Source organism: Pelophylax lessonae (assembly GCF_965119305.1).
Source record: "Pelophylax lessonae genome assembly, chromosome: 9".
NCBI classification, from domain to species: Eukaryota; Metazoa; Chordata; class Amphibia; order Anura; family Ranidae; genus Pelophylax; species Pelophylax lessonae.
The window spans coordinates 24377656-24390174 of record NC_138776.1 but is presented as its reverse complement, the minus strand read 5'-3'; the positions used below and the strand labels follow the sequence as shown (position 1 = coordinate 24390174).

Sequence of the window (12519 nt, the reverse complement as noted above, 5' to 3'; positions counted from 1 at the left end):
GCAGATAATATTGCCCGAAACACTTCAGAATTCATCCTGCTGCTTTTCTCAGCAGTCACATCATCAATAAATACAAGAGAACCAGTTCCATTAAGCCATGCTTAATGGCTGGCTTGCTGGCACCCTGTGGTGGGTGGCTGGCTGGCTGGCACCCTGTGGTGGGTGGCTGGCTGGCTGGCACCCTGTGGTGGGTGGCTGGCTGGCACAGGGCCTGTGGGTGGCTGGCTGTCTGGCACCCTGCCTGTGGGTGGCTGGCTGTCTGGCACCCTGTGGTGGGTATCTGGCTGTCTGGCACCCTGTGGTGGGTATCTGGCTGTCTGGCACCCTGTGGTGGGTGGCACAGGGGCTAAAGGTGGCTGGATGGTACAGGGACTGTGGGTGGGTGTCTGGCTGGTACAGCGCCTGTAGCTAGCTGGCTGGCTGGCTGGTACAAGGCCTGTGAGTGGCTGGCTTGCTGGTACAGTGCCTGTGGCTGGCTGGCTGGTACAGGGCCTGTGGATGTGGGTGGCTGGCTGGCACCGGGCTGCTGTGGGTGGGTGTATGGCTGTGATACACTCCCGCAAGACTAGTCCCGACTCCAGACGAGGCTGTCCAAGGCGAGGGAGGCGGCCTAAGAAGGCAGAATGACGTCACAAAAATATCGGCAATATCGGCCAGTTCCGGGGCCGATACCGATATATCAGGGAAAGTGCATATCGACCCCCGATATATCAGCCTATCCCTAATATATATGCAAAAAACAGATATCAATCAGCGCAGACAGATAAACCTAAAAAAACAATATGGAAGCTGGACACCAAAGATAAATCACTTGTCTCTCATAAAATATATAATAATTAAAGTGCAGCGCAATAAATAATTTTCAGGCGAGTGCGGTGTACTCACGGGTAGAGGGGACCTATTTGTTTCCAACTTTCCTGCAACACTTGGACTGTTTTGGGACTTTTTTTTGCTATACATGGACTTTCCCCTCATTCAGGGTTTTATTTATTGCGCTGCACTTCAATTATTGTATGTATGTATGTATGTATGTATGTATGTATGTATGTATGTATGTATGTATGTATATATATATATATATATATATATATACACACACACACACACTATATATATATATATATATATATATATATATATATATATACATACATATAAATATACACACACACAAATAGCTATATATATTTTATTTTTTTTGCAAAATAAAAAAATATCTATAAATTGCAGATCACTATTAAGATTTTATCCCGGGAAGGGGAAAGTCAGTTCTGACCCACTGGTAAAACATGGGTCAGAACTTGAGGTGAGCGGCCATCCATCCATTGGTGAAGGAGTGCACAGACACAGGATTTACTGCAAGAGCACTAGCACTTTTTGCATTTGCACTAATATAGCATATTTGCACACGTCTTTTTTTAGTTACTGGGACTTTTTTTATTGTATTTTTTACACCTTTACATATTTATATGATATCACTATTTTTAGATACATCACCATTTTCACATATGCACTTTTCTATGCACATTTGTATTTAAGTGGCGCAGCACTGTTTTGATATTATATATGTTACATATTGCTGCATGTGCCAGAGTTAAAGCAACAATTCTAGCAGAAGACCTCGTGCCTACAGAAAATATCGGGTACTGAAGTTTGTCGCCAATTCATGGGCGCGCACAAATTTAGGGTTTGACGTGTTGGGTATCTATTTACTCATATTTTATATTTTCCAAAAAATGTGGGTAGTTTATTAAGTTTGTTTGCACTAAAATTCCCTTTAGTGTGTTTACTGAAATTTTGCATTTCCTAGACCTTTGTAGTAATAATAAATGACCAGTATTTTATTATCTAGGTGGGTGACTGCTTTCATAAAATAGATAATGTTTAGTGGTTTTATGGAATCATCAGGCCTAAAATGATTCTTTTTTTTAAACATGTGTGCAAAAAATATCTCTGGCTTGAGAGGCAGCAGGATGGAGTCGGCACCGGTGTCAGTGAGCCAATGTGGAGGGGCTCACAAGCTGTAAGCACAGGTGAAGGTTCCCGGCCAATGAGACGCTTGTTGCTGAACCCCTGCGGCCTGCCCGGCACCCTGAAACATTGAGGATTCCTAGCCCATTGGCAGGGAGACAGTTGCATGGTTCCTTTTTAAATAGACAACTCTTTGAGTTTGTGCTGAAGGAACTGATTTATTAAAGCAGAGGTCCACCCAAAATGGGGAGTGGGTACCTGGATTTGACAGGTACCAGCTCCCAATTCCTGCTTAGATCGCCACGGAAGTTTGCCCCCCCCCCCCCTCCTTCCCACACAGTCTTCTGGGACACATCACAGGTCCCAGAAGACTACAGGACAATTCACAAGGTGCAGCTCAGCTTGTGCATGCGCAGTAGGAAAGGCTTCACTTCCTGCTCCCTTTACATGCTATGACAGCGCCTGCACCCGAAGCCGATTGAAGTATGAGGACATTGCGGGATCCCTGGACAGGTAAGTGTCTTTATATTAAAGTGGATCTTCAATTATTTTTTCATCTATTAAATCTTCTGCCCTTGTTGTTTTAACTTTGGATAGTAACATTTTTGTTCTACTAGTAGATACCTTATACAGCTCACGTCCTCTTTCTTGTCTGGTGATTAGCCCAGGGTGGCTAATGACATCATGCACAGCTCTATCTTTCACTCTCATGAGAGCTTGGCAGCAAGGGAGGAGGGATGAGTCATAGGAGAGCTGCAGGCGGCTGGGTGAGGGCAGAGAACCATGAGTATTCATCAAGAGAGGAGAATTGTGCAGGCAAGCAGCGGTGTGTGTGTGTGTGTGTGTGTGTGTGTGTAAATCCAGGAAGTGAACAGGCAGCTTTAACAGGTAACTTTTCTCCTTCACTGATGTGCGCTGAAGAGGCTGCACTGATGAAGAGGCACGGATAGGCAGCACTCAAGGGCAACAATAGGCAGCACTCAAGGGCAACAATAGGCAGCACTGAAAGACTACACTGTTGGGCACTGATGAGGAGGCACTAAATTGCAGCACTGAGGTGGCATCGGTGGGCACTGATGAGGGGGCACTAATAGGCTGCAATGATAAGGTGGCATTGGTGGGCACTGATGGCACTAATGAGCACTGATAGGCAGCACTGAAGGGCACTGATAGGCGGCACTGAGGGGCACTGATAGGCGGCACTAATAGGCAGCAGTGAAGGGCACTGATAGGCAGCACTGATAATCAGTGCCCTGATTATCTATGTAGATGTCCCCTTTCACACATGCCGGTTACTGGCTCTCCTCTCCTCACGCTGTGACAGTGTGATGAAAGGAATGCTGATAACCGGCAAGTGTGTTTACATCGTGATCAGCTGTGATTGGACACAGCTGATTATGTGGTAAAGGGCTGCAGTGATTGGCCCTTTACCCCGATCAGTGATCAGCTGTGTCCAAAGGATCACAGAGCCCACCAGATGCTGTCTTCCCACAGCTGGATGATGGCGCTGTAGCCGTCACTTGGCTCTACTGTGGGCGGCAAAAGGGTAAAAGTATTAGCTTGATTACACCACACAATGTGGAACCGGGTTACATATGATGGAAATTGCTGTAGCCTATCCTATACTTTTCCTAAAAAGACACTAAACAAACTGACCAGAAAAGAAAAGAATGCCCACATGTTCCTCCATTTTCCCATGACATGATTGGCATGGTGAGATCACAGGGATAGAATGGGGGAGATCACAGGGATAGAATGGTGGAGATCACAGGGATAGAATGGGGGAGATGATCACAGGGATAGAATGGGGGAGATGATCACAGGGATAGAATGGGGGAGATGATCACAGGGATAGAATGGGGGAGATCACAGGGATAGAATGGGGGAGATCACAGGGATAGAATGGCGACATCACAGGGATAGAATGGCGACATCACAGGGATAGAATGGAGACATCACAGGGATAGAATGGCGACATCACAGGGATAGAATGGAGACATCACAGGGATAGAATGGAGACATCACAGGGATAGAATGGAGACATCACAGGGATAGAATGGCGACATCGCAGGGATAGAATGGAGACATCACAGGGATAGAATGGAGACATCACAGGGATAGAATGGAGACATCACAGGGATAGAATGGCGACATCACAGGGATAGAATGGCGACATCACAGGGATAGAATGGCGACATCACAGGGATAGAATGGCGACATCACAGGGATAGAATGGCGACATCACAGGGATAGAATGGCGACATCACAGGGATAGAATGGCGACATCACAGGGATAGAATGGCGACATCACAGGGATAGAATGGCGACATCACAGGGATAGAATGGCGACATCACCGGGATAGAATGGCGACATCACCGGGATAGAATGGGGAGATCACAGGGATAGAATGGGGAGATCACAGGGATAGAATGGGGAGATCACCGGGATAGAATGTGTGCTCACATTTACACACACTGAACCAATGAGACGGAAACATCAAATTAGAATTAGGAAATGAATTGCAGAAATTCTCACCGATGGTTGGCGTTATTCCTCCTTCTAACAGACTAGCACACAATTCAATCCTTCCAGCACCTAAAAGGAAATAAAAAGGTAAGATTAGATCCAGCAACAATCTAAGCAACTTAGCTGAGACAAACGATCTTGCTGTGCCTATGTGACAGGAGAGCCGCCTGCTTTGTTTACATAGGCAGGCGGCTCTCCTGTCAGTTTCCCCACACATAATATTCATAGAAGTGAGGTTCATACGTACTAAACCTGCGGAGGGTTCTCTGCAATGTACAATCAGAAAACAAACCACAAACAAATACAAATCGCTCTCTTCTTGTCCCATCCAGTTCCAGGAATTATACAGCTCTGCCACACAGCACAATGCTGTGTGATCTGATTTTTCTCTACTGGAGTTCAGCAACACTTCTAGGTCTTTTGCTTCCCCCAGCCTGTGGCTAGACAGTGAAAGGAGCAGCAGCAGAGTGATGAGATTATCTCTCTCCCCAAATCAGCATGTTCCTTGTTAGCACAACTGATTGGCTCCTCGTGCAGCTTATCCTTCCCAGGGTCTGAGCTCTGCTGTATAAGGGCTGCAAGAGGCTGACACCATTCAAGTATTTGCACTGCTTGCATTTAATAAGAATGTCTGCTTGCTGCCCGCCTAACTGGGAAAATACTTCATGACTTTGGCGCTTAACCACTTCAGCTGCGGAAGACTTTAACCCCTTAATGACCAGGCAATTTATTGCAATTCGGCACTGCGTTACTTTAACCACTTAAGCCCCGGAAGATTTTACCCCCTTCCTGACCAGGGGGTATTTTGCGATTCGGCACTGCGTGACTTTAACGGACAATTGCGCGGTCGTGCGACGCTGTACCTAAACGAATTTGGCGTCCTTTTTTTCCCACAAACAGAGCTTTCTTTTGGCGGTATTTGATCACCTGTGCGATTTTTTGATCACGCGCTATAAACAAAAAAAGAGCGTAAATTTTGCAAAAATAGCAATATTTTTCCCTTTTTTTTTTATATGAAATTCCCCCAAAAATAAATGTAAAAATCAAAATTTTTTAATATTTTCGGCCAATTTGTTTTATGCTACCTATGTTTGGTAAAAAAAAAAAAAATCGCAAAAAGCGTATTTTGATTGGTTTGTGCAAAAGTTATTGCGTTTACTAACAAAGGGAAAGATTTTTGTCATTTTTGTTGTTTTTTTTTTTAACGCGTAATGGCGGCGATCTGCGATTTTTTTTGCGGTACCGCGACAATGCGGCGGACAGATCGGACCCTTGACTGACATTTTTGACACTTTTGGGGTTACCAGTGACATTTCTACAGTAATCAGTGCTATACATATGCACTGTTACTGTAAAAATACACTGGTAGTGAAGGGGTTAACTTTATTTGAGAGGGAGGGGCTGTGTGTGTCCCTAGGGGCGTGCTTTCTACTGTGATTGGCTGTGGCTTCAACTGTATGCAGAGTGATCAATGGATCTACATAGTAGATCCATGTGATCATCTCTCATACAGAGAGGAGAATGACAGGCAGCTTGTTTACACAAGCTGCCTGACTTTCTCCCTCTCCCCCGCCGATCGCAGAGTGGCCGGCGGCGATCGGGTCCGCCGGTCACACGCGCGGGGGGGGTCCGTGACCACGCGGGAGCGGGAGCGCGCCTCCGGCGGCGCGCGCTCGCTCCCTAAACCCTCACAGGCGAGCGACGTAGACCTACGTCACTTTGCCTGTGAGGGGCTGACCGCCCACGTAGATAGTCGTGCGGCGGTCGGCAAGTGGTTAACAATTGCACGGTCGTGCAACGCTGTACCCAAAATACAATTGATGTCCTTTTTTCCCCACACAAATAGAGCTTTTTTTGGTGGTATTTGATCACCTCTGCGGTTTTTGGATTTTGCGCTATAAACAAAAAAAGAGCGACATAAGGGGGGATATGATCTCCATGTATAAATACATAAGGGGGGATATGATCTCCATGTATAAATACATAAGGGGGGATATGATCACCATGTATAAATACATAAGGGGGGATATGATCTCCATGTATAAATACATAAGGGGGGATATGATCACCATGTATAAATACATAAGGGGGGATATGATCACCATGTATAAATACATAAGGAGGATATGATCACCATGTATAAATACATAAGGGGGGATATGATCACCATGTATAAATACATAGGGGGGATATGACCACCATGTATAAATACATAAGGGGGGATATGATCTCCATGTATAAATACATAGGGGGGGGGATATGATCACCATGTATAAATGCATAAGGGGGGATATGACCACCATGTATAAATACATAAGGGGGGATATGATCACCATGTATAAATACATAGGGGGGGGATATGATCACCATGTATAAATGCATAAGGGGGGATATGATCACCATGTATAAATACATAGGGGGGGATATGACCACCATGTATAAATACATAAGGGGGGATATGATCACCATGCATAAATACATAGGGGGGGATATGACCACCATGTATAAATACATAATGGGGGATATGATCTCCATGTATAAATACATAAGGGGGGATATGATCACCATGCATAAATACATAAGGGGGGATATGATCTCCATGCATAAATACATAAGGGGGGATATGATCACCATGCATAAATACATAAGGGGGGGCGGGATATGATCACCATGTATAAATACATAAGGGGGATATGATCTCCATGTATAAATACATAAGGGGGGATATGACCACCATGTATAAATACATAAGGGGGGGCGGGATATGATCACCATGTATAAATACATAAGGGGGATATGATCTCCATGTATAAATACATAAGGGGGGATATGACCACCATGTATAAATACATAAGGGGGGGCGGGATATGATCTCCATGTATAAATACATAATGGGGGATATGATCTCCATGTATAAATACATAAGGGGGGATATGATCACCATGTATAAATACATAAGGGGGGATATGATCACCATGTATAAATACATAAGGGGGGGATATGATCACCATGTATAAATACATAAGGGGGGATATGATCACCATGCATAAATACATAGGGGGGGATATGATCACCATGTATAAATACATAAGGGGGGATATGACCACCATGTATAAATACGTAAGGGGGGATATGATCTCCATGTATAAATACATAAGGAGTCCATATAGTAAAATCGGCATTGAGTTATTTACTTGAAGGTCATCACTGAGGAAGGGGGCACTCTTTACGTCTAGAGGAAAACAGATTTCGTCTCCAAATACGGAAAGGTTTCTTCACAGTAAGAGCTGTGAAAATGTGGAATAGACTCCCTCCAGAGGTGGTTCTGGCCAGCTCACTAGATTGCTTTAAAAAAAAAAGGCCTGGATTCTTTCCTAGGTGTACATAATATAACTGGGTACCAATATTTATAGGTAAAGTTGATCCCGGGAATATCTGATTGCCTCTCGGGGAATCAGGAAGGATTTTTGTCCCCTGCTGTAGTAAATTGGATGATGCTTTGCTGGGGTTTTTTGCCTTCCTCTGGATCAACTGTAGGTATAGGATTGTGTATATGGGATTGTATCGTTTTTTTTTGCCCTTTTTATTGAACTAGATAGACTTGTGTTTTTTTTAACCAGACCAACCATGTACCCACTACAATCAGCCCAGTGTGTCTAATATCAGCGACCAGCGTTCCCCAAGGTTCAAAAAAAAAAAAAAAAACACAACAAATGAAATACCTTATTTCTGATCTTATTAGAATCGGTCACTTTACTGCAAATCATTTATGTCAGTGAAATCAGTGGAATAGATGGAGGCAAACCTCGGCACGTGTTTCTTCACTGCCAGAGGTGATAATGCCTGTATATGACTGCTGTTACCAGGGAAACCAGAGTAATGGGAGGAGTTAACTCTGGGCAACCAAAAGATGGGTGGAGCTGACCAGGGGGGGGCATAGGAGCATACGAAGAACGTCAGACGGTCAGCATTGTTTTGAATAGGTCATTACTTTGATAGAACGTACCTCCTCGTTCAGCATTTATTGCAGACTCCACAGAATCCACACAGACCTCCATGAGGAACCCCTGCTCCGCCATCTCTCTGCAAAGAAAAGAAGCAGTCTTATCAGAGCCTGGACTCATACAGCATTAATAAAAGACAATATAATGATACGGATTGTATAGAGATGGCTGTCCATCAGTAAGAAGGAACTCACACAGGGAGGAGTCACCCTGAGGTCACTGCTAGGCCAGGAGGATCCCCATAGACAAGGCTGGCCTCCCATTGAAGGAACTCAGACACCCTGAGGTCAGTGCCTCACCAGACACCCTGAGGTCAGTGCCTCACCAGACACCCTGAGGTCAGCGCCTCACCAGACACCCTGAGGTCAGTGCCTCACCAGACACCCCGAGGTCAGTGCCTCACCAGACACCCCGAGGTCAGTGCTGGGCCAGGAGGATCCTCATAGCCAAGGCTGCCCTCCCATTGAAGGAACTCAGACACTCCGAGGTCAGTGCCTCACCAGACACCCTGAGGTCAGTGCCTGGTGAGGGGGATCCCCATAGACAAGGCTGGCCTCCCATTGATGGAACTCAAACAGACACTCCGAGGTCAATGCCTCACCAGACACCCTGAGGTCAGCGCCTCACCAGACACCCCGAGGTCAGCGCCTTACCAGACACCCCGAGGTCAGCGCCTCACCAGACACCCCGAGGTCAGCGCCTCACCAGACACCCCGAGGTCAGCGCCTCACCAGACACCCCGAGGTCAGCGCCTCACCAGACACCCCGAGGTCAGCGCCTCACCAGACACCCTGAGGTCAGTGCCTCACCAGACACCCTAAGGTCAGTGCTGGGCCAGGAGGATCCTCATAGCCAAGGCTGCCCTCCCATTGAAGGAACTCAGACACTCCGAGGTCAGTGCCTCACCAGACACTCCGAGGTCAGTGCCTCACCAGACACCCCGAGGTCAGCGCCTCACCAGACACCCCGAGGTCAGCGCCTCACCAGACACCCCGAGGTCAGCGCCTCACCAGACACCCCGAGGTCAGTGCTGGGCCAGGAGGATCCTCATAGCCAAGGCTGCCCTCCCATTGAAGGAACTCAGACACTCCGAGGTCAGTGCCTCACCAGACACCCTGAGGTCAGTGCCTGGTGAGGGGGATCCCCATAGACAAGGCTGGCCTCCCATTGAAGGAACTCAAACAGACACTCCGAGGTCAATGCCTCACCAGACACCCTGAGGTCAGTGCCTCACCAGACACCCTGAGGTCAGTGCCTCACCAGACACCCTGGGGTCAGTGCCTCACCAGACACCCTGGGGTCAGTGCCTCACCAGACACCCTGGGGTCAGTGCCTCACCAGACACCCTGGGGTCATTGCCTCACCAGACACCCTGAGGTCAGCGCCTCACCAGACACCCTGAGGTCAGCGCCTCACCAGACACCCTGAGGTCAGCGCCTCACCAGACACCCTGAGGTCAGTGCCTCACCAGACACCCTGAGGTCAGTGCCTCACCAGACACCCTGAGGTCAGTGCCTCACCAGACACCCTGAGGTCAGTGCCTCACCAGACACCCTGAAGTCAGTGCCTCACCAGACACCCTGAAGTCAGTGCCTCACCAGACACCCTGAGGTCAGTGCCTGGTGAGGGGGATTCTCATAGACAAGGCTGGCCTTCCATTGAAGGAACTCAAACAGATACTCCGAGGTCAGGGTGTCTGGTGAGGCACTGACCTCGGAGTGTCTGGTGAGGCACTGACCTCGGAGTGTCTGGTGAGGCACTGACCTCGGAGTGTCTGGTGAGGCACTGACCTCGGAGTGTCTGGTGAGGCACTGACCTCGGAGTGTCTGGTGAGGCACTGACCTCGGAGTGTCTGGTGAGGCACTGACCTCGGAGTGTCTGTTTGAGTTCCTTCAATGGGAGGGAAGCCTTGTCTATGAGGATCCCCGTCATCAGGCACTGACCTTAGGGTGGCTCACCAGACACCCTAAGGTCAGTGCCTGGTGAGGGGGATCCTCATAGACAAGGCTTCCCTCCCATTGAAGGAACTCAAACATAAAGACTGATGTCAAAGCCTGATCAGGAGGATCCTCATAGACAAGGCTGACCTCTCTTAGTCTGACCAATGGAGGAGATCACAGAGGTAGGTGTCCCCTGAGGTCAGGAGGATCCAAATAGACAAGCCTGGCCACTCTAAAGCCTCGTACACACGAGTCGAAATTCGGGTCGGGAATTTTCGTCCGACGTCCGATTTTCGGCTTGTTAGTATGATGCTTTCGACAACCGACTCCGACTTTTCGGCCGAAAAAAATTCTGGTGTGCAGGCTATAAAATTTTTGTCCTCCGTCAAAACACGTCCGATTTTCGTGCAGTCAGTACAGATTTCGACGGGGAAAAATCTGATGAGCAAGACTGGGCATGCTCAGAGAAGAAAGAACACAAAGAAAGCAAACCAACACATGACATCACTTCTGAAGTAGAATTCTGTCATGCGGGAAAATTCGTGTGCAGTCTAGAGCACATTCCAACCAACAGACAGCACACTGGATAAAGACGGACGACCGGTCGGCGGAAATTCGTTGCGTGTGTACGAGGCTTTAGACTGAACAATGGAGATCACAGAGGTAGGTGACCCCCTGAGGTCAGTACCAGTGGGATCCTCATAGACAAGCCTGGCTGCTCTTAGTCTGACCAATGGAGATCACAGAGGTAGGTGACCCCCTGAGGTCAGTAGTAGGAGGATCCTCATAGACAAGGCTGGCCTCTCCTGACCAATGGAGGAGATGACAGAGGTAGGTGTCCTCCTAAAGTCAGTACCAGGAGGATCCTCATAGACAAGGCGGGCCTTTCTTAGTCTGACCAATGAAGATCAGAGGTAGGTGTCCCCTGAGGTCAGTACCAGGCCAGGAGGTGACACAGATTTTAGGGTCACATGGTCCCCCCCCCCCCTGATATCAATGTACACGAGGGGGGGGGGTGAGGAGAGGTCACATGACTGACCCCCCATGTCCTCAGAGCGGGGCACACATACAACTCACACAAAGTGGATGTTTACCTCCCAGCATCACCATTCCCCTCTCCCTCCCTGCCAGGCTTCACTCCGCACCGCCCACTGCTCCCGGATTGGTTGCGCTCACCACCTGCCTGCTTTACCATTGGATATCACAGGACGTAGATTACTCCCTATAGGAGCAGAACAGCGACCGCCTCGCCCGTAGTTGGGCAACCGCCCGAGCTTCTAATTGGGCAAGCAGCAGACAAGGCTCCTCCCAACTAGGGATACTCGTCCTGCTGGTTCCATCTCATTGGCCATAGGCTTAGCCTATTAATTGGACGACTTCCTGCCCTCGGTATGAGGCTAGCGGCGCCATCTTGGTTTTGGTACTCCGCCGCCTCGTTCATTAGGGAAGACAGTGAGGGATGAGGTGGTCTCCGCCCTCTTATCGGCGTACGATCTTATTCAATATGGTGACATTGGTGATTCCTCAGGTCACCCTGGATGTGACGTAACAGACGTCGCCGGGCGCTGTATTAGGACGTACTTCCGGGGACGTTACGTCAATATGGCGGCGTTCATGTAAGTTATCTAACTGGCCTTTGCGGTGTGCAGAATACCTGAGGGGATGTGAGGAGAGACAGGTGTGTGTATGGGGACCTTCCTCTGAGACAGACATTTCTATGGGGGAGGGGAGGGCTAGTATAACACCCCTGTACTGTGTGTCACCCCAACATTGCCTGTCCTCCAATGGTCAGACTTGTGCTGACACCCCCCCCGTCCACCAATGGTCAGACTTGTGCTGACACCCCCCAGCTTACCTGTCCTCTGTTGGTTAGACTTTTGCTGACACCCCCCACCAAGCACTTACCTGTCCTCCGGTGGTCAGACTTGTGCTGACACACCACCACCCTCCCAGGTTACCTGTCCTCCAATGGCCAGACTTGTGCTGACCACCCCCCCCCCCCCAGCCTACCTGTCCTCCAATGGCCAGACTTGTGCTGACCACCCCCCCCCCCAGCCTACCTGTCCTCCAATGGCCA

General features: G+C 48.4%; 1 protein-coding gene across 1 annotated transcript in view; it reads right to left on the bottom strand.

Moving 5' to 3' along the window:
• CUTC (cutC copper transporter) overlaps nt 1-11652 on the bottom strand; it is a 62098-nt gene extending 50446 nt beyond the window's left edge. The window contains exons 1-3 of the mRNA XM_082268280.1: nt 11537-11652; nt 8505-8581; nt 4508-4567 (exon numbers count right to left, since the gene is read on the bottom strand). Of these exons, the coding sequence (XP_082124406.1) occupies nt 4508-4567; nt 8505-8581; nt 11537-11637 (238 nt within the window). The 5' untranslated portion in view covers nt 11638-11652. The remainder of the gene's footprint in view (nt 1-4507; nt 4568-8504; nt 8582-11536) is intronic.
• Between the last annotated feature and the right edge of the window lie 867 nt (nt 11653-12519).